Raw genomic sequence first — 23,954 nt, 5'->3', positions numbered from 1 at the left:
ATCATCTGAACATAACTGGAATTATTTTAACAATGTTTCAGTGGCTATATCATGATCAAGGAGTAGGAAGCAAGAGAGCAGGTTTGCATCAGGTGAGGTTCAGCACAAGAGAACCCTGGCCTTACCCCCAGCACTGACCAACCACAATGACGGACAAGGCCATATACTCTCCCGCTACATACCTCATAGAATGGATTAGCTAGTTTCATCATGATACATATAAATATGTAACCAAAACAAATACATACACTACATACACAGTAAAATCTCGAGTTTTGTGTGATTAAAATTGGACAATTTGATTTCTGACAGCATACCAAATATCTACCAAGTCTCAATTTTCAACTACAAACTATTTTCGATGGGTCAAGGTTGGAGTTCGGGATCCTGACACATCTAGGGCTGCTTGGTTTCTGTTCGCAGTTACACTCTGGGTAAGTAGAACCAAAAAATTACAACCACCTGATGCTGTATAAATATGGGTCGTCGTCAACGTTCATCTGACATCAAGATCATGGCCATTATTTGTGCTGAACTGGCTATATACAGCAAACCCTCAAGGTGTGATGGTTCTTGTGATGATTCAAATATACATTATAAAAGGAACCAATTCAAGTTGGGCTCGTATAGTAGTCACACTCACTTTACAGTAACCTGGCTCATAATTTTGCCCTTTTGCAGCTTATTTCACATCCTTGTCATAGGTCTACTTCAGGACTAGTACAGGATTACTATACTCTGTTATTACAACTCAGCAATCACGACGGGGAGAGGATAAGCTTTTCCACAGATTTCCACCTTGCTTATGAAAATAAACACCAGCCTTGACTTTTTTTTGTCAACACAGCATATCTTCAAATAAGGTGGAGTGCCAAAATTGTGGCAATCCATGCTGGTACAGAGGACAATCATGTCTGGCAGTGTAATCGTGCAAGTGGTTGCCAAACAGGGGCAGCTTCCATCCTTGGAGATGCTGAGGTGGTTGAATAGGACAATACTACACCTTCTCCCAAAGGTAAGTGGCTTTCACAGTTAAGCACCGAGGGTTTGTGTGGCTTTCAAGGTTAGGTTTTGTGAAGTCTGATGGTTTTATGTCACTGGGGGTTGGGGGTTGGGGCAAAGCCTCCCCAGTTTAGAACAGATCAGGTTTAGTTTGATTAGGACAGGCTAGTCAGGGCTGGTTAACTTTGTCAGGTTGGTTTTTAATGAATTTCAATATTTTGGATCTGATTAAAGTATTTCAACTGATTTTGATTACCATACTATATTTTACTCTGACTTCAACCCCCCTGAAGGGGTAGGGGAAAAAAAAAAAAAAAAAAAAAAAAAAAAGACAAACTTTTTGAAAACTATTGCAAAAAATAATACAATAAAACAGATGCAAATGTATGGAATTTTTTTTTTTCATATGGTTGCATAAGGAACAGGTTAGGTTAGGTTGGAAAAAGCTTGGTTAGGTTAGCATAAGGTAAGCTGGGTAAAGGCAAATAAGGTTAAGAAAAATCAGGTTAGACTTGGATAAATAGAAACTAATATGGGCAGGGTTCTTGTTTGGCAAGCTACAGCTTGAAAATGCGAGAATTTTTTCCCTTCAGAGAACAAATTTGACATGCAAGTCGCCTTTTGGCGAGGAGAAAATACATCCACTTCAAAACCCAGTAAACTACAAAATAAGTAAATCTCACTTAATTGAACAAAAAAGCACATTGTGATCGATTATTAAGTCTTTCCTTGTCGCCACTGTGAATGTATAAAAATAGACAGTATGTAAATATATAAATAAATATATTTTTTGCTCGTAAACTATGTAGGCTCGTAGTCAGTTTGGCTACTAAAAATTTATTTGGCTCGTAAATCTGAAACCTTAGGAGCCAAATGGCTCGCAACCATCAGCAGTTAGCAAGAGACCTGATGGGTTATATAATTTAAATAAAAATAGCACTCTAGGATAGCGTCCATCAGTCTTTACACATCACAAGATGGCATGTACGTCTTCGGTAACATTAGGGATTGCAAACAAATAGTGTTTAAATGCTTTTTGTAACTTTTAAAATTAATAAAGGTACTGGTATCCTTCAGAAAACATACGACCATCTTAGTTTGAAGCTTTCTTCTGTTTAGCCCTGCACAGAATTCTTCAAATATTTTCTTATCCACTTTCAGGTTTCAATATTTTCTGTTAAGGTGGTGAAGCGCTTAACAATGCGGCACTTGTTTACAGACAGACCCTATCTTGTGGTACGAGAAGACAGGCTCCATCCCAGAACACCTTTTTGGAATGAAAATATCCCTAACAGTGGCTATTTATCCACATCTAAATTTTGGTACCCCAACCTTACTTAGGTATTTATTTCTTTTATTGCCATTTCTTTAGCGAGCAATCATACCATACCCAGTGGATCTGTGCTTTTTTGTGTGCAAATGAATATTACCAAATCTTGCTTAACATACTGAAAGGTGGATTTCATTTCCCAACTGGATGCTGGGTTAGGTTACGTTAGGCTGAGTTGGATTAGGTTAGGTCAGGGTAGATTAAATTATTTAGTACAGTTAAGCTAGGTTAGGTTACGTTTAGTTAAACAGATTAGGCCCACGATTGTCATAGTCATATTATGGTTATTACCGGGTATTCATTTGCACAAATGAGGCCCCAAAACACCCAAATGAACTAAAAAACTATCAAACTGAAGAAAAAAACACCAAAAAATATGAAAAAGCAATAAAGGATATATTTACCCTTATTTATCCCAACCTAACCTAACCTATCCTACCCTATCCCTAGGTAAACCATATTTTCCTTGTTTACCAATGGATCCTTTTCATAATCACACACACACATCTCTACACCTTTATAACGTCACAGAATCAGTTCAAAGGTCAGTATTTTTCAAGAGGTGGTCCTATTACAGAGAGAGAGAAAAAAAAAAGGAAACTTGAAAATGCACTCACAAAATTCAAAGTATCCCAAGAGCTACAGGTAAAGAAAAAAGTGGTCCTGGTCCTTAATGATTATCAACAAAATTATTCCCGAGTCAAAGGTCAATGGGTAAAACTAGCATTTACGGTAGGCCGTTTCTCGTTACTGTGCCAATTGTTTCAATTCTAATTATCGGATAATACTCCCTTCCTGGCCGATACTGACACCAATCGGTTTATGTTTGCCAATTTACAGCATTGGCAAGATAATTTTTACGCCGTCAACTGAGTGTAGGCTACTTAAATACATACATTAATAAACAAACCTTAACTCACTCACAAAAGGCATATACAACACTTCGGTTCTACACCGGAAAAATAAATGACGCCGCAAGGTTAGATCATGGTAAGGTCAGTGTATGCAATATCCATAACCAACTAAATAAATCACTGGATAAATGCATCGTCCATCATAATAGCATCATTAAAATGCGCCCACTAACTTTTTGTCACTCCATATTAACACACCTGTCTACAGTAATTCTTAAAATACAAATCGATGTACCTTTAGTTTGTCGATAAATTTCTCACGACATAAGTATCCACCATACTCGAGAAACTCGACCACATTCACGTGTTTACAACAGCATCAACAGCTTTTACCAGACCTCGATACTTCCCCAATTTCAATCTATAAACATCAGTCTCTACAGATCACCTTTCCAAACTTACACTGTGACTGGTGTTCTACAATATCTTTAACTACACACCCACAATCAAATAAAATTGAAAGTTTGAAGGACAACAGAGATATTACTAAATTTGGATATGACAAAAACGCTCTTCCATGCCCACCTCCGCCACTCCGTATAGAAGAGCGCTGTGATGATCGGCGACGGCGAGGTGCACTGTGGGTAGAGAGAGCAGTTGGACAACCTTATTGTTAAAAACAGTATTTGCTATAATCTCCATCACTTTATTATATATGTTGTATAGATGAGCTAATGATGAAAAGAAGACCTGTCTTAGTCTTTTGGTTAAAACTATCACATTTCTTTTATGTTTCTCTCAGAAAGAGTTGTCATGTAATCAGCTGATAATGTGGCAGCAATGATTTTATGTAAACAAAATATGAAAGGATGTTTCGTTTTGTCCAAAATTCGGAGATTATTTTTGAACAACTTTAAACTTATCCCACTGTTATCGGTAATACTGATGGTCATTTGAATTTTACCCAAGTATGTGCTGGTAAAGAACTTGAGACAATGAATATTGAAGGCTATTCTAAACTGTACAAGTTTCTTATTTTAACAAAACCGAAATCAAAATCGCCAAACTGGTTAAGTGACTGTGAGTTGCCGTTGCAAGAAATATAGTGGTTGATTGCAGAACTGATTCTCCCACAGAGTCCCTGGACAACTTTGATACTACGACAGGGCTTCTGTGCTTATAGTGCATGGCGGAACCCTTCTGTCAATAACATATTCCTTCAAACTCCTTCCAGTGACGCGAGGGTAAAAGGCAGATCAGCTTACTGGCCGGCATCGAAACAAGAACACCAAAATGCTGCGCCGGCCTGCTGTAAGTGTCATAGAACACTGTTCTTCATTGTACCATTTCTGACAGGGATTACAGAGCTTTCATAAACTATTAATTGCGTGGCAGAATCATATTTTAGGGGCATCACCAAGAGCCTTTTTGTTAAGTTTATTACCAGGTATATTTTGTCCGCCTGGGAACACCAGATGCTGTTGGCATAACGTTCTCCCTACGTGTCAAGTGGGTTTGGTGGAGGATTAGTGCCCCTCCTTGTAAAACAATTAACTCTAAGCCCTTGGCCACTCCGTTTGGGTTACATGGCATCTGGCAATGAATGAAATGAATATTTTGTAATTGTCTCAGTGTCATTCAAGTCACACAAATGACTGGGCAACTGAGACTTCACTGAAACTGAAGACATCCACATTAGCTGCATCATAAGAGGACTGTGTTTTGTACAGTACAGTATGCAGTTTTCTTATGTTTTTCACTCTATTATTGATGCACTTCTTTCAAGTTGACATTGTTTATTAATTCTTTATCAAAAGGTTGTGGCCTTTCCATACTTTCTATTGAAATGAATCTTTCATAGGTTACCTTTTAATATTCCTGGATTACCACAGCCACTGGGCATTTTTATAAACTTACCTATAAAAGCAATGATTGAGGATTTAGAATGCGTAAATATTCAGCCAACTTTACCAGTAGCCAGCCATATTTAACGTTCCTAATGTGCATTTTTAAATTTGAAGGCTGGCTGTAAAATGTTTGAGATTAGGTTGGATTGGGCATGGTTTGGTTAGGTTAGGTTTGGTTAAATCCTGAAGTTTCCCGTAGCTTTGACACAGGATACACTGACACATCCAGTCGTAGCGATGGCTGGTAAACAATGCAACCAGCTGGAAAGACCATTGGTAAACATCGCCACAGGCGACTTGGCTGCTTCTTTAACTACCAAAAATTAGGTAAATTTTGTCTTTTTCCAATCACTTCTTGCAGTCACAGTTGAACGGTTAACTGTCTGTATTGCATACCGGATGCATCAGAATTACTTAACTTGAGATTGTGAGTTTGTCATAATACAGGTGGAATTGCCGTGCCCATTTGGTAAGTAAGAATGCGAGTGCATTCAAGTACTTGGGTATTGTGATGAGTAAGGATGGAACTTTGGGGGATGAAATGTGTGGAAGGGTACAGCAGGGAGGGAAGGTTGTTGGTTCACTGAAAGCAGTGATGAGAAATAGGGAGGTGAGTATGGAAGTTAAGAAGTCACTGCATGAGTGTATTGTGATCCCTACCCTGACGTGTGGAAGCGAGGCATGGACCTTGCAGGAGGGGAACAAGTCAAGAGTGAGAGCGGTGGAAATGAGTTACCTGAGAGGAGCATGTGGATGGACAGGTTGACGAATGAAGAAGTGAAAGAAAGTTGTGGAGTGGATGTGGATGTGGTTGAGAAGATTAGGAGAAATACACTAAGGTGGTTTAGACATGTGGAGAGAATGGAGAATGAAAGACTGACTAAGAAGGTGTATGTAGGTGAGGTGGAGGGAGGGGAAGACCGAGGATGAGGTGGAGGGAGGGAGTTGAGAGGTACATGAGGGAGGGGGGAGTGAGTTGGGGGGAGGGTAGTCAAATGGTGGGTGACAGAGCAAATTGGAGGCGTTTTGTCTGCGGCCACCTTTTGCGGGATTAAGGCGTCGGGCTATAGATAGATAGATTTTCTGAATAATCTGCAGTTTCTTATATAGTATTACAAAAGGTTTTAATTGGTTTTGATGACAAAGAAGTCCTATAAAATGCACCTGGGAGTTCTACCTCAGTTAACAATAAACCCACAGAACTATGCCAGGTTTGGCCAGATTATGTCTGTTTTCAGGACTTGATTATGTAAGGCTTGAGTGTATTGCAATAGGACAACTCCACCATAACTTATAAAGAGAACTGATACAATACTGGTTTATGTGTACAGTCGAATCCCAATTATATGGATATGCGATTTTCCTAAAATATTGATTCTCCATGATGAGTGCAAAATACTCCATATAAATAACAGCTAAAATTGTAGAATGTAGTTACACCAGTTGAATCTAACAGTGTTTACTTCTAGAGTTCAGCTGTTATGCAAACATTAGCAGCATTGCTTGGTGGATTATGCATCCAAGAGGTCACTTTGGATCTGTCAAGTAAGTCCAGTGAGTTCAGTGAAATACCTCTGTGGTTAGTCTGTTTCTGAAGACAGATTTGTCTTCTGTTATTTCACGTATGCTAATTTGGATCTTGATATTTTTCAAGGCTCCCTTTCAAAATAACCAAAAGATTCACCATCATCATATATTTCATGGAAGTGAATTAAACAACTGATATGGAGGTGTGAAGGTGGCTAGGCAAGTAGGCAGAAAACTGCCCAGTGTGATGTTTTTGGCTCAGTAACAAAGCAGCACTGTCCAAATGCACAAGTTCAAGCAGTTTGCATACACACTGTGATGTATCCCACAGCATTTGATGATAACTGCTCAGCACTGCAATTGTCTGTTGTTAAAGTAAGATCAACATCACTGACACACTTAAGCATACGTGGAAAAAGAAAGAAAAGAAAAGAAATGGATGGTGATACAGTAATCCCTCATTTATCAGGACATAACAGCCAAAGGCATGTCCGGGTAGTGGCAACATCCGGATAATGAACACTATTCTGTTACTATACCCAGACTCTACCTATACCCAACTTCCAACCTATACCTAACCTATTTGTACAGTACCTATGCTTAATTTGGCAGTGTTTTCCAGACATTTAGGCATATTTAGACATCAAAACACACACAGGAATATCCAAGGTAATGCTAAACACCAAGAAAACCATGCAGAAAAACCACCGAAAACCAAAAACACCCTACTTATACACTACTGTATGTACAGTACCCCTCCTTATTTTGGCAGTGTTTTCTGGTCATTCTGCCATATTTTGACATCAAAACATACATAGGATTATCCAAAATAATTTTCAACACCAAGAAAACCATGGGGAAAAAAAAAAGAAAACCAAAAAACACTCTACCTATACACTACTGTATGTATTATACCTCTCCTAATTTTAGCACTGTTTTCAGATCAGTCTGCCATATTTAGACATCAAAACACACATAGGAATATCCATAGTAATGCTAAACACCAAGAAAACCATGTAAAAAAAAAAAAAAAAAAATTAAAAATGAAAACCAAAAAAACACCCTTCCTATATACTACGGTACTGTATGTACAGTACAGTACCCCTCCTAATTTTTGCACTGTTTTCTGGTCATTCTGCCATACTGAGACATCAAAACAAGCATAGGACTATCCATGTCAGTGCAAAACATCATGAAAACAATAACAACAAAAATCCACAAAAAACCTGAAGATGGTTTGAAAATCAGTTATATGTGATGAGTGATTGTTCGCATGGCTCAAAAAAAATTCCATGGCCAAATATGCCACTGGAAATTGGTTATATTAGTAAAAAGGGTATACCATTATCTTTGCCGTTGTTTATACTATAAGATATGCTAATAAAAACACATAAAACTGACAAGTAAAAGTACAGAAATGCAGTTAGAATAAAGTGTTCAGGAGTAAAACTTACCTGCATATAACTTCCCACCATCCTAGTGCAAAATTCTGGTAGCATCTTCCAAGAGATAAGCAAATGTCTAGATGCAAAATTTCATGAGCTTTCTCATGGGTTTTGTGGAATTTCAATACAACCAATAGTAGTCAAATAAATAGTAAAAAAAAATGTAAAAACTCACGAGTCAGTGTTATCACCACGGAGGAGGGTAGGGAATGAGGGGGAGCCGGGAGAGTATGGAGGAGGGATGGGAAGGAGGGAGAAGTGAGGGTATGGGCAGGATTTTCACCTTTCTGTCATGAGGCAGACAGGCGCTTTTACTGTACACTTACTCGTGGCTTGCGGTCTGACAGACGCTGAGTGGCTGTGCGGAAACACAACTCACAGTGACCGGGTGACTTTGAACATTTGGTAGAAAGGCGGATGGCCGCTGTCACCGAACATGTACTCATGGCTTGCAGGCTGTGTTACAATCTCAGTGGGAGTTGGGAAAGACTTAGCCTGGTGGCTGTGCGACCTTGGACATTCGGTGGGGATGCATATGGGTGTTTTGATACTGCTTGTGGGATACAGTCGGGGTGCAAGAGGTTTCTTGGGAGTGATCAGACGAGTCGCAACCTTGACCATTCAGTACAGGGGTGGAAGTATATTTTAGCTCTGGTTGTGGGTTACGGCCTACATCCCGCTCAGCTCGAGCCCAGCAGCCACGATACTGAATGTTTGAACATGTCGACTGGCTGGTCAAAGTTCTTGGGGACTTTTACATCTGGATAATTGCAAGTAAATTCGGATAATTGTTTAATACAGTCAAGGTCCAGCGTCCGGATACTGCACGTCGGATAACTGAGGGACTGCTGTACTTAATTTCTGACAGTGTTATGCTGTTAATACATCAGGAGCCGTATTCATAAAACCTCTTGATCATATAAAATTTTTTATATAACACTTTTATCTCACTCAGTAATGCTACTAAACATTTCAAAACCTTCCCAAAGTGAATGATGAGAAAACAGGACACAATAATACTTCTAGCTATCAATCTACCTATCTATAGTCAGATGCCTTCTATCAATCTGTCTGTGTATTGCAAGATGCCATTTCTCGCAAGGGGTGCCCATTTGTATTTGAGTCAGTTGTTTTATGGGGAGGGGCATTAACCCTCCACCAACTCACTTGTTGACATGTTGGGAACACTTATGAGTTGGTTATATACAGTAGTTACCACCCAGTGCTGTAAATGATTTCCTAGCATACAGGATACCATTAGGCTTGTAACTCAGTGTAAAGCCACCTGAAATGGAAAGAGAGTTATAGAAAGTGACAGGAAAGATGGGAGAAACAGGAAGAGTTGAGGGCAGACACAAAATGATAAAGGTGAAGGAAGAAATAGGCAGCACCACATCAGGTGAGTGGATGATGGTCGCCACCACCTACCAGTCCATAAGCTGTTTTTTGTGCGATAAGGCACATAGTTGTTAGACATCAAATCAGTCTAATTATTTTTCATCATCTCAGTGTTCCAGCAAAATATGCATCAGTGAGAAATCAAGCATGTACCATTTACAACAAGAGGGTAGGTTAACTGCATTAGGTCAGTAAACAAGTGCTATGCAGCTCTGGTAAGAGTGTCTAACTTATACTAAGAGGGATATGGATAGTGTTTTCTATTCTAGACTACAAGGACATATACAACTGTGCGTGTGTGTGTATAAATATATATACTGTATATACATATATATATATATATACAGTATATATATATATATATATATATATATATATATATATATATATATATATGTGTGTGTGTGTGTGTCTGTGTGGTAGGTGGAGGCACTCACCATCCGCTCACTCAGTGTAGTGCTACTTTCAGGTGTCTGCCCTTTCCTATCCTCCATCCTTCTTTCCTTCCATCTTCTTCTGTCTTACTTTCCTTCAGTCTTTCCTCGTCTTTCTGCCTACGGGTGACTTTACACTCCCTCCTCTGTCTTTCGTTCCTTCATTCTTTCCTCTTCCTTCTGCCTGTGGGTGACTCTACACTGAGTGACAAGCCAAATGGTTTCCTGTACACCAGGAAACCATTAACTACACTGGGTGGTAACCATATAACCAAATTTTGGCACCTGGTGGTTTAATGGGTAATTATTGTGCTCTAATCGGATTGAGCCAGTGAAGGTTTATATCCAAGGGGTTGTTGGGGTTTATTGCTCATGTAATGCCACTCAGTGATGAGTGAAGCTGGTCACTCTCATCTTAAATGTCAGGACCAACTGCCTAGCCTCAGGCTCCTATGCTCCTCATGGGCCAACATGGGATTGGATGATGGATATACTGTGTGTATATATATATATATATATATATACTGTATATATATAATCCCTCCAATATCCGACGTAATAGAGCCAAAGGCATGTCCGGATAGTGATCCTGTCCGGATATTGGGCCCCAGCCTCCTGGACTTGTACTTATGGACCCTATCTCAGAAAAACACCTATACAACTCCCTCTGGACATGCATTGCACCTATTTAAGACCCAAATCACACCAATAAGGGACATAAAAGACTGAAATAAATGCAAAAGAATCATAAAATGAGGTTTTAGAGGTGAGTTTATACAATATTAAACATTCTGGGTACTTACAAGTCCCTGGCTCCTGGACTGGTTTGAACCGCCAGTTTGCAGTCCACAGTTAATCCTCTGCACTCTAAATTCTAATTTCTTAACACTGCACAACACTGTAAATTCCCGTGTGTTCTAGTGGTGAGGTATTGCAGTTTATTCACTGTTTATTCACAAAAAACAAGCACCTGTGGCTTGCACTGCTATAAGCATCTGCTCTCGATCGAAGTTTGGCTATGACTGTTGATGATGGCGGGGTAACAGAGTTGCCAGATCGCAACGGCCACATTACCAATCTCCTCAACTTTCATTACCAAATTTAACTTTTCATTACCAAATTCGTAAAGCGAGCATTTATTCATCACTAATTATATATACAAGTGGAAATACATGTAATCACTCTCCTTATAATTAACAGCATGTTGATTATTTTCACGCTATGTAGGGTAGCAGATTAATCAGAGAGAGCAAACAATCCACCATCTCCATCCTGTGTATCCTCATACATGTGAAAAATCCATTTGGTAATGCATTATTCTGATTCATTACCAAACGAATTTTTCATTACCAAATTGGCCCACACTTGGTAATGAAAAATACCAAATGGCAACCCTGACAGGGGAGGGGGGAGGGGGAGGAAAGAAGGGGTGAAAGGATCATGGTATAACAGCTGTTTGACGCCACACGGCAATTTCAAATTACGGGAGGGAAAAAAGTCAAATTTTTTTCTAATTTTTTGCGTTCTTTGGCCCAGTTTGGGAATACTGGATCCCGGGACGATTATGTCCGGTTAGTGGGGATGTTTGGATATTGGGCGTTCGGATATTACAGGGATTACTTATATATATATATATATATACATACAGTAAACCCTCTCTAATTCAAACCCGAATAATTTGGAAGTCGGTTAATTCGGATGTTTTTTGACCATCAGACAAATAATTTTAATTCTGGTAGAAATCCAAATTACGCGAGACAAGTCCAAAAAGGGTTCCAGTGATAAGTGGACGTGAACAGTTTTTGTAGTCATGAGTGTAGTAATAAATGTAGTTTTTGGGAACTGTACAATACCTTACCTTCGGTAGAGTTCAGTGTACTGTACTCTACTACTGTGTTACAAGACATCATTATCAAGGTTTGACACTATTTTATGTATTGTATTGTGCATTCTTTGAGTATAAAGTAATAATATACTCTACTGTTCAATGTTTTTGTGAAAAAGCCATGTTTTAGTGAGTGTGGGTTTGATTTGGGGATAGGGGCAAACATGAGCTCCAATAATTCGGATTTTTGGATAATCCAACATAGGGTTCCCCCCAGTTAATCCGAATTATCGAGAGTTTACTGTATATACTGTATATATATATACAGTGCTCATCAGAAGTATCGAGCGCCTATGGCAGGGCGTGCAATACTTATGGCCAAAAGAGAATCACCCGTTTTTGGTACTAAAAATGAGCCAGATGTTTGGGGCACTAGCATGACGTCACGGGAGCTTGAGGCCTTACCGCGTGCTGGTTGGTTCCCACCTCAGTTGTCTACGGGTTGCGTGAGAGAGAGGAACTCCACCGCGTCTCCCTCTCTTATTGTGCCATTTTTAACCTATTGTCCTGCAGTGTTTTGGCTTTCGCCACTTTGTTATGGCACCTACCCGTGAACTATCGAGTGAAATCATATCCCAGATCATTGCTCTGAAGTGGGCAGGCCACCCCACGAAGGAAATTAGTGAATTGGTTGGTGTGGCTCAATCGACAGTGCGTAGGTGGTGTGCCCGTTTTCAAGTGGAAAACAGTGGTGACGTTCCCACAAAGAAACCGTGGTCTAGTAGGCCCAGGAAAGCTTCCCCGAGGTCTGTTAATGTTTTAAAACGTGCACTAGAGTCTAATCCTCGTGTGAGTGCAAGGAAAATAAAGGAAAGCGACCCGGAAGTGTTTGGTGAGGTTTCTGTGTGCACAGTGTCTCGAAGAGTCCATGAACATGGTTACACAAGTCACAGGCCTGTGAGAAAGCCTCTTCTTACACGTTACCAGCGTAGGCTTGCCTTTGCTAACAAATACCTTAACTGGGGTGAGGAGCAATGGTTGTCAGTGTTGTGGTCTGATGAGGCAGTGTTTAGTGTTACCTGTAATCGAGGAGCATGGGTGTACCGGCACAAAGGTAGTGACCCGCTTGACCCCCATTACGTGGAAAGCACAGTTAAACACCCTGATTCACTCATGGTATGGGCTTGTTTCTCTGGTAAAGGTTTGGGGAAGCTTGTTGTGCTTCCCAAGAACTGCAGAGTGAATCAGGACGTTTATCTGGAGCTTCTTTGTGATCATTTACCTGAGTCCTTCGAGCTTACAGGTGCATGAGTGTTTCAGCAGGACGGTGCACCTGCTCATAAGGCCAAATCGGTCACCAATTGGCTTCGTGACTGCGAGGTTATCATTCATGAAAGACTGGCCAGGCAATACCCCAGACCTCAACCCGATAGAAAACCTCTGGTACCTCGTAAAGAAGAACTTCAAGGGAAGGATGTGAGCTCCCTGCCTAAGCTGGAAGCAGCCATTCGTGACTCCTGGGACAAAATACCCCTCCAGCACCTCGGGAACCTCGCCCTTTCACTTCCAAGATGTCTCAGGTCCGTGAAGAAGCGTAAAGGATACCCTACGAAGCACTAAAGGTAAATCTATCTATCTATCTATCTATAGCCCGACGCCCTAATCCTGCAAAGGGTGGCCGCAGACAAAACGCCTCCAAGTCACTCTGTCACCCACCATTTGACTCCCCTCCCCCCAACTCACCCCCCCCTCCCTCATATACCTCTCAACTCCATAAATAATGATTTTATTTACTAAAGGTAAATAAAATCATTATTTATATGTTTTTTCAATGCTGAAAGGTTTGTTTCGTAGGAGGAACGCAGGGCGCTCGATACTTCTGACGAGCATTGTATATATATACATATACATATATGTGTGTGTGTGTGGTACAGTATGTATAGTACCTCCTTGCCACCCATGGGGGTTAGTTTCCTGAAAACCACCACAGTTGGGAAAACTGTGGTTCGTGAAGTTAACTTTTTAGCTATGGGATAAATAGAGTTAGGGAAACCTTGGTCGAAGGTAAAAGGGGTACATCATGAAAAAAGTGTACTATTTTTCTGGTTGCACAATACTGCACTGTACCAAATGTAATCATATATAAACAAAAGTAGGAGGAGGCTGTAGCACGGGCCGAACAGGGTGGTACTCCCGAGGGGAACGGGAATGCTGGTGACAGGGAGAGCTGAAGCTCCTATTTCACTAGCTACCTAACCATCTCCCTTTGCTGACCTTTTCAGTGTGACAGTAACATGGAGTGTAGACCAGCATATTCTCCCAAACATTTCCTCTATCTTATGCACTACACCACATGCGCTTTACATTTCACACAGCGTATCCCACTACTTTACCAGGTTTGACACCAGCAAGGGCATGCGGCCAGAAAACTTTGCCCCTGCTACCTAGAGGCGGACTTTTGGGGGGGGACGTGACGGGGGTTCCACCGGCATAGATCATGGGTCCAAGGCGAGAGTGTACAGGGCACTGCGGTGCCCAGGCTGCAGCCTCCGCCCAATAGAGAGGGGCCCGAACCTGGGAATATCGCTTCAGGAAGCTGCCTTATCAGTGGGTGTATAAGGGCGAGGCAGTTGCAGTGCCAAGGCTCGCTTGGAGGGTGTCCCTGCAGCTGTCCTGGCAGGGTGCCCTGAGGACACTACCACAGCCAACAGTAAGCTGGTGGGCCAGGGGTCCCAGATCCATTGCCTGGACCTGGGACTGTGCAGTGAGTGGGGCCTGTGGTATGTCTACCCCCCCCTTTATTACTACCAACTATAACTAAATACAAGAATATACTTCAAAGTAAGCCTGAGGGCATTAAATCACGCAGGGGGATGAGAGTGGGTTCATGGAATGTAGGAAGTTTGAGGGGAAGAGCAGGGGATGTCGTTGGGGCATTCAGTAGGAGGTGGGTGGATGTGGTATGTTTGCAGGAAGTCCGGTACAGGGGTGGATCAGGCAGAAAGATTGTTGGGAAGGATTGCTACTATAAGTTGTTTTGGCAGGGGGGGTCAGACGGATATGGAGGTGTGGATGTGTTGATTGCGGAGAAATGGGTGTTATGAATGTTATGAGAGTAAGCGATAGGTAGTGAAAATTTTGTTCGGTGGAATGACGACTGCAATGGGGTGCTTTCAAAGCTAGTATTCCGGTAGATGTCACCACCATTGGGACAAACACATTCCCCGCGCTGTTTAAAAAGCATATTTTTCTCTGTTAAATATCTAGACTGTTGTGTGAAACTGTGAATCATAGGTTCTTAATACATAGTTTGTTCAGACCGTAAATTACGCCTAGTGGGTATCTTGACTCATTCAGTCTCTATGTGGGCAGAAGTTTAATGTTGAGTAAATACTGGGACTCAACATTTTGCTCACTCCCTTCACACATGCGCACAAGACAGTCCAGTGTTTAAGATTTTTCATGAGAGATTTGTTTTCAAAACAAATGCACGAAGACTAATGCTTAAAATAATACAATTTAGACTACTTGTGGTGTGGTTAGGTTAGATAACGTAAGGTACTGTAATTGCTTTGGAGGGTCTGAGGGGTCAACACCATGGCCTTCGCAAACCGTGGCAACACGGGTCTTGTGGTGTGCATTAGTGAGGGGAGTGAGCAAAATGTTGAGTCCCAGTATTTACTCAATGTTAAATTTCTGCCCACAAAGAGACTGAATGAGTCAAGATACCCACTAGGTGTAATTTACAGTCTGAACAAACTATGTATTAAGAACCTAACTTGCACTAAATGTAGCAGAAATTAAATAATATAGGACCACTGAAATGGCAGGTTGCCATCATATGCCATCAATTATATTTTAATTTCCGTTTATGATAAATATAAACAATTCACACTACGTTACATATACGTGTTCTATTTGTATTATTTATGTTACGGTGTATGACATTACTATGATTCACAGTTTCACACAACTGTGTAGATGTTTAACAAAGAGAAATATGCTTTTTAAACAGTGCGGGGAATGTGTTTGTCCCACCGTTGGTAGCATCTACCGGAATACTAGGCTTTTCAGAAGCACCCCATTATATTGGCATATGCTCCACAGGCAGGCTTGGATAATGCAGAGAAGGATGGATTCTGGGATGACATAATACGTGTAGTAGGTGGTATGGGGGATAATGAGACAGTGGTCTTGGGAGGGTACTTAAATGGTCATGTAGGTGAAGCAGCTCAAGGTTATGAAGGAGTACATGGGGGATGCGCATATGGTATAAGAAATGCGGAAAAGGAAAGGATACTCGTGTCTGGGGAGGCAATGAACATGATTGTGTGCAACACATGTTTTAGGAAAAGAGAGTACAGTAGGTTGATTATGTATAAGTTTGGGGGAAATAGCAGTCAGATAGATTATTTTCAGGTCAGGAGGGCTGCCAGGAGGTTAGTGAGGGATGTTAAAGTTATAGGAAGCGAGGAGTGCGTGTAGCAGCACAAACTATTGATTTGTGACATGGTGCTTAAAGAACGAGTGATGAAAAAGAGGACTTACGTACCTAAGAGGAAAATATGGAAGCTGGAAAACCAAGCAGTAAGGGATGCCTTCTATAGCGAGATGAGGAGAGTGGTGGCTGAACAGGGAGCTGTAGACAGAGGTGTTAATGAACAGTACAGAGCCCCCAAGAACAACCTCTTGAGAGTTACTGATGTAACATGCAGTTGGACAAGAGGACCACCAAGACATAAAGTAACTTGGTGATGGGATGAGGGTGTAGAAGCTGCAGTTAAGGAAAAAAGAAGGGTTTTCCAGGAATGGAAGATGGGTGGTAACAAGGAGGACTACTTGGCTGCCAAGCATAGGGCCAGAAGAGAGGTATACAGGGCAAAGTCTGAGTCACAGAGCCTTTTACTTGATAACTTAAATCATGTGGAAAGAAAAAATATGATATTTAAGGTGGCAAATCAGATGAAGAGGGATAATTGGGATATTATAGGTGAGCAGTGTGTGAAGAATGATGAAGGAAGAGTAGTGGTGAACATCGGGGATATTAAAGATACATGGAGACAGCATTATAGCCGGGTGTTGAATGAGGAGTATAACTGGGACAGGGAAGGTTTGGAGCCAGCAGATCCAATGTTTGGCCCTTGGCCTTTGACTGACGCTGCTACTGTGAGTGAGGCAATAGGCAGGATGCAGGTGTGGAAGGCAGCAGGTGTGTCTGGGTTGACTGCCAAAATGTTGAAGGTCTCAGGAGATATAGGGGTGAGGTTAGTCACTGACCTGATAAATAGGATTATATATGAGTGTGTTGTCCCAGATGATTGGCTGAAGAGTGTAGTTGTAAATGTATACAAAGGGAAGGGTGATGCCCTGGAAAGAGGAAATTATAGAGGTATAAAGGTTTTAGATCAGAAAATGAAGGTAATGGAGAGAGTTCTAGAAAGTATGATTAGGGAAAGAGTGAATATTGATGAGATTCAGGTTGGGTTTATGCCAGGCAGAGAGACCATTGATGCCATATTCATTGTTCGACAGCTTCAGGAAAAATATATTGAAAAGAAAAGGGATCTGTATTTTGTTTTTGTTGATTTGGAAAAGGCCTTTGACAGAGTCTTAGAGAGGTGGTGAAGTGGGCAATGAGAAAGCTTGGGTTGGAGGAGTGGCTGGTTAGGGTGGTTATGGCCATGTATGTGGGTGCTTGCACCCAGGTAAGAGTGAATGGAGATGTGAGTGATGAGTTTTCCATGAATGTTGGTATGCATCAGGGGTCAGTTTTGAGTCCCATGTTGTTTATCATGTTACTTGAAGCCCTTTCATGTGACTTCAGAAATCACACTCCCATGGGAGATGTTATATGCTGATGATTTGGTGTTGATTGCAGACAATGAAAGGGAGGCAGAGGAAAGATTTAGGAAGTGGAGAGATGGTATGGGGCACAAGGGCTTAAGGGCAAATGTAGATAAAACAAAAGTGATGATATCTAGGGTTGGTGGCAGTACAGTCAAAGAAGAGGGAGAGTGGCCATGTGCGATTTGCCACAAGGGCGTGGGAAGTAATTCCATTCTTGTGCTATATTTGTAATAAATTGGTGCACAAGAGATGTAGTGGTATTAGAGGTAGACTGCGAGATAATGCTGATTTTTTGTGTGCGGCGTGTCGGGAAGAGCAGGTGGAGATTGTCAAGCATGAAAGGACTGAACTTGCTGGTGAGTCTCTTGTGTGTGTGGAAGAGTTTTGTTATTTGGGGGAGATGTTATGTGCTGGAGGTGGGGCTGGAGCTAGCTCTGTGGCTAGAGTGAAAAGTGGGTGGAAGAAGTTCAGGGAGCTATTGCCTCTCCTGATATTGAGAGGACTCTTCCTGTGTGCTAAGGGGTCTTTGTATGCAGCATGTGTTAGGAGTGTGATGCTGTATGGTAGTGAGACCTGGGTAGTAAAGGAAGAGGATATTCGCAGGCTCAAACTTACAGAAATGACAATGATTAGGTGGATGTGCAGTGCATCCCTGCATGCAAGGCCTGGGGGGGCTGGGTTTACAATGGAAGAGAGGTAGGATGGGACTGGAGTGTATTGGTGTTGTGATGAGGAGAGGTAGATTGAGATGGTTTGATCATTTGGAGAGGATGAGGAATGATAATTGGGTGCAGAAGGTGAGAAGTGGTATTATTGGGAGTGGGGTTGCAAGGGGTAGACCAAGACTTGGGACGAGGTCATTAAGTGTGACCTCAGGGTTAAGGGACTGAACAGGGAGGCTGTTATAGATCGAGCAGCACGGAAAGCTGCCATCAGGTGACCAAGGCCAATGCATGCAAGCATGTTGGAGCCTGCAAAAACAAAAACAAAAACGATGACGAAAGTAATTTACTAAACAACTTTAGAATTACGAAGGTTATCAGCTGGCTAGAGTGCCATTCTGGTGGAGGGCTGGGGACTACTATCAGCTGACTCGGGATGATGGCATGAAGTAGCACAGGATAGATGGTTCCTTCATTTTATTCTGGAGATTCTTCTGCACCTGTTTGTATGAAGTCAGTAATGTGTCCAGTCCACGCTTTAATTATAGGCTCGATTCCCTGAAGGGAACTATGTCAATGAAGAGGACACCAAGACTATTGGCCATGAGTTCTCCTTTGCTAAGGTTAGCAAGAGTCACTTTCAATAAATGTACAATTTACTTGAAGCAGCAGAAAGACCTTACCAATTCAGTTCATATTCCTCCGGTTTGTTTCTATATTTTTCTGACTATTTTCAGGGTGGTAAATTACATTTTTCTGCTGAAAAATTACTCTCCTGTTATTATCATCGCGTTCCTTGAGCCATACCTGCGATTATGTTTCCAGAGTAATGGAAGAAACAATGTACTCAAAGGTGGATTTCGTTTCCTGATGGAGAGATGGTATGAGGCATAAGGGCTTAAAAGTAAATGCAGATAAAACAGTGATGGTATCAAGGGCTGGGGGCGGTACTGTCAAAGAAGAGGAGGTGGCCATGTGCGATTTGCCACAAGGGCATGGGAAGTAATTCCATCTTGTGCAGTGTTTATGATAAGCAGGTGTTGTTGAGTGAAAACGAAGGGGAGCTGCAAGGCTTGGTGGATGAGTTTGGGAGAGTGTGTAAGAAACGGAATCTAAAGGTGAATGTAGGGAAGAGTAAAGTGATGGTCTTTGAGAGAGGTGAAGTCGGTGAATGTACAGCGAGGTTGGATGGTGAGGAATTGGAAAATGTGAGTACGTTTAAGTACTTGGGTAGTGTGATGAGTAAGGATGGAGGTTTGGAGGGTGAAGTGCTTGAAAGGGTACAGCAGGGAAGAAAGGTTGCTAGTTCCTTGAAAGCAGTGATAAGAAACATGGAAGTGAGCATGGAAGTGAAAAAGTTACTACATGACAGTATTGTGATACCAACTCTAACGTATGGAAGTGAAGCTTGGACGTTGTTGGAAAGACACAATTCAAGAGTGAGAGCAGTGGAAATGAGTTTTTTAAGAGGAGCCTGTGGAGTCACATGGAGAGACAGGCTGACGAATGAGGATATAAAGGAGCGTTGTGGTGTGAATGTGGATGTGATAGGAAGCGTTATGAGGAACACACTGTGGTGGTTTGGCCATGTGGAGAGGATGGAGGGTGAAAGACTGACGAAGAGAGTGTATGTGAGTGAGGTGGAGAAGGGAAGAGGAAGGGGGAGGCCGAGGATGAGATGGAGGGATGGGGTGGAGAGGTATATGAGAGAGGGAGGTGTGAGTTGGGAGCAGGGCAGTGAAATGGCAGGGGACAGGGTGACTTGGAGGCGTTTTGTTTGTGGTCACCCCAAATGAGATTGAGGAGTCTGGCAATAGACAGATAGTTAGGTGCATAAGAGATGTATGGTAGTGGTATCAGAGGTAGACTGTGAAATAATGCTGATTTCATGTGTGTGGCATGTCAGGGAAAGCATGTGGAGATTGCTAGGCGTGAAAGGATTGAACTTGCTGGTGAGTCTCTTTGAGTGTGTGGAAGAGTTTTGTTATTTGGGTGACATGTTATGGGCTGGAGGTGGGGCTGAAGATGGTTCTGTGGCTAGAGTGAGGAGTGGTTGGAAGAAGTTCTGGGAGCTGTTGCCTCTCCTGACATTGAGAGGGCCCTCCTTCCATGCTGAGGGATCTCTGTGTGTGGCACATGTTAGAAGTGTTACACTGTATGGTAGTGAGACCTGGACAGTAAAGGAAGAGGATATTCGAAGGATTCAATCTTCAGAAATGGCAATGATTAGGTGGATGTGCAGTGTGTTCCTGAATGCGAGGCCTGGGGAGGCTAGATTACGATGGAAGAGTTGAGAGGTAGGATGGGGCTGCAGTGTATTGGTGCTGTGATGAGGAGGGTTAGACTGAGATGGTTTGGGCATAAGGAGAGGATGGGGGATGATAATTGACTGCAGAAGGTGAGATGTATTAATGTTAGGGGTTGGGTAGCAAGAGGTAGACTGATAAAGACCTGGGACGAGGTCATTTGAGTGTGACCTCAGGGATAAGGGACTTAAAAGGGAAGCTGCCAGAGATCGAGCAGCACGGAGAGCTGCCATTAGGTGACCAAGGCAGTCGCATGCAAGCATGTTGGAGCCTTCAAAAACGAGATGAACTTCCCAGCTGGAGGTTAGGTTAAGTTACGTTAAATTATTAGGTACAGTTAAGCTAGGTTAGGTTAAGTTTAAACATTTAGGTTAGGACAGTTCCTTCCGCCATTACGCTGACGAATCAAATGAGATGTCACAGCAGAACAGCTAAAAAACAACAGGGAAACAAATTTAACAAGAAAGGTTTATTTACCATCCCTGATATAATCCGAAATATACAACAAACTATCAGGAAGAAAAAGAACTGATTTGGTTAGGTGCCTTTACTGCTTAAAGTGTATGTTTACCTCATTTTGTTACTTTCCTCGCTGTCATCTTCGTCATAATCCTCATCCTCACTGGACTTATTGTTTTGGGCCCTTGATGACAACTGATAAACTGATAAGAGATACTGTAACAGCATACCTACTCAGTCTGCTCCCAGTAACAACACAGAATGAGCTGGAGGGTGGGAAAGCTGCTAGCGTGGGAGAACGTTGCCACCTGATGGCAGCCACTGCAAACCGAGTGTACATGAACCAAGGACCTGAAGAAGGTGATTTGGTTTGCAAATACTGTGTACTGTCGTGTATACGTGAATTCTGCGGTTGGTGAACCACGTGGTTGGCGGAAGATTACTGTATATAGAACAGTACAGTATATAAAATACTGTACAGTAAAACTTCACAATAACTGACTAAATGGGGCCCAAGGCATTCTGAAAAAAGCAAAATTCCGATAAAAGCAACATCCGGACTTCCCCCTGCTAACCCAGACTATTTCCGATACATCAAATATTAGTCCAGACTGCACCAACGGTTTTTAAACTGTTTTCACTACCTTTGCAGTAACGTACTGTATTATACATTCACGACAGTAATCAAAGGGTATAGTATATATGATAATACTGTACTGTTCACTGATCGACATGACTCTTATTTACCTAATTGTGGTGAACATGGCTGAGTAGTCAGGAGTCCAGGCTGCTTCTGGTTTTATCGTACTTTTTCCTATATGCTGTACTGTATAAGAATTTAGTCCGGTAGCTCCTCGATTCTGATAAAAGCGAATTATGGTCTACTGAAGTCCGTTATACAGTAATCCCTTTAAGACCCGGACGCCCAAGACATGGACACCCCAAGTCCCGGACATTTTGGGCTTGGGATCTGGGACACCAAAAATAACCAAAAAATGTCAAAATGGGGGGGGGGGGAGGCCGATATGTGTTCATCCCTACTGTAAATTTGCCGTGTGGTGACGAACAGTTATGTTTTGGCATGTAGTTCCAGCGACATCCGCTAGAGCTCCCCTGCATCCTCCCCATTTCCAGCCTACTTACCATCATGACTGCACACTCGTCACCGTGGCTGCCCACGTGCTCACTTTTGTGAATAAACAATGAATAAACTGCAAAACCTCGCCACTAGACCACATGGGAATCTACAGTATTGTGTATTGTTAAGAAATTAGAATTCAGAGTGCAAAGGATTAAGTGCAGAGTGCAACACTTGCGTGTTGCAACTAGCATGGCGCAAGTAAAAATATAATGTGCAGTGTTATACAATTATAATTCACTGCGCAAAGGATTATATAAGTGCAGTGCAACACTGGATTACTGTATGCGCTTCAAGTGCTCCTTCGCCACTGTCAGAGCCATAAAGGAGGCAGGTTAATCTTCATGGCGGCCACAGACGTGTCATAAGTACCCTGTACACTGCTAAATATTTTCCTTATTTCTAATTGCTCGTTCTCTGCTTCTTCCTTTTCATTTATTTTATGCTTTCTGTCCCATATTTGTGTGAATAGGGTCTTAAATAGGTGCTGTGCATGTCTGGTAGGGAGGTAATTAGGTGGCTTTCAAAGTTAGGTTGGGTTGGGGTCTCTAAGTAAATATCCAGGGGTATTTTTCCCAAGTTCCAGACAAGACCATGTCCCGGATGTTGCTTGGGCTCTATTACGTTGGATCTTGGAGGGATTACTGTATTGAAGTTTCACTGTATGGTATTATTCTCAGTTCACCTTGTTTCTTTATGCTTTCAGAGCATTGTTGCCATCAAATGCAGAAATCTGCAGGGACTGACTGGTATGTGTATGCGGCATCAGCAGACAGCAGCACACCAGGAAGCAGGGGTGGGCCTTCGACCATCACCACTAACCGTACTCTCACCTGAGGAGGAGATGATGAAAGATGCAGGTATAATTAGTCCTTATTGTATATGGATTTTTTATTTCATGTAGTCTTTTCTAGTCATGTCCACAGTGCCAGTATACCTGTATTATTAAAGGACAGCCTATTAACCCATAGGCTGTGTCTGAGGGAAATCAACTAGCTATCTCACTACATATATATATATATATTGTGTATATATATATATATATATATATATATATATATATATATATATATATATCTATATCTATATATACAGTACCCTCGCGTCCAACACCCGTTAGTCCAACACGAGTCACGTCCAGCACGGAGAGCAAATAATTAGTATTATTTAATGTGATTTAATTACTGCAACACGAGTGTGTTAGCATAACATGCACAGAGCTCCGAGAAGTGGGCGAAATCCGCAGAGTTCACCTCTAGCACAATCACCCCCGGTCCAACACGGTCATACTGGACATTCCCATGATGATGATAGCCAATGAAAACTTCTGATCAAGTAGCCCTCCCTGCCCACTATCGTGACGTGATCGTGGTGCCGCCCAATTAAAAATGCTTCTGCTGTCACATGATGTTTTGTTTAAATTTCTCCCGCCACAGCGCCACTCAGTCGCATAATTCGCATTGGAAGGCGCTTTTTTCTTGCTGCATTTTCTGCCCTTGTTACTGCATTTTACCCTGCTCACAATGCCTAGGAAGCCTTCTGAGAACCCCAAGAAGCGTCAGCACCTCCCTCAGGCCACCAAGCTAGAAAGCATCGAGAGGAAGAAGAAAGGGGAGAGGAAAGTTGACATTGCCAAGGCCTCCGACATTAATGAAGCCAACGTGAGGACCATAATAAAAAACCAAGACAAGATCCTGGCAGCAGTGAAGGCTTACAGAGTGCTAGGACAGGCAGAAGCAGGACCTTCCATGGCTGTGGACGAAGATAGTGATTCTGAGTGTGATTTTGAAGGATTTATGAGGGAGGTTGAGGAGGAGCAG

General features: G+C 42.0%; 1 protein-coding gene across 1 annotated transcript in view; it reads left to right on the top strand.

Moving 5' to 3' along the window:
- The first annotated feature begins 4,300 nt into the window (after positions 1-4,300).
- LOC145417491 (short/branched chain specific acyl-CoA dehydrogenase, mitochondrial) overlaps positions 4,301-23,954 on the top strand; it is a 54,730-nt gene continuing 35,076 nt past the window's right edge. Inside the window, exons 1-2 of the mRNA XM_080286200.1 lie at positions 4,301-4,497; positions 22,841-22,994. Of these exons, the coding sequence (XP_080142326.1) occupies positions 4,480-4,497; positions 22,841-22,994 (172 nt within the window). The 5' untranslated portion in view covers positions 4,301-4,479. The remainder of the gene's footprint in view (positions 4,498-22,840; positions 22,995-23,954) is intronic.

This window comes from Coenobita brevimanus, chromosome 110 (genome assembly GCF_032717465.1).
Source record: "Coenobita brevimanus isolate Jiangsu-jjx chromosome 110, ASM3271746v2, whole genome shotgun sequence".
NCBI classification, from domain to species: Eukaryota; Metazoa; Arthropoda; class Malacostraca; order Decapoda; family Coenobitidae; genus Coenobita; species Coenobita brevimanus.
The sequence above is the reverse complement of the archived record's forward strand: the minus strand, read 5'-3'. Positions and strand labels throughout refer to the sequence as shown.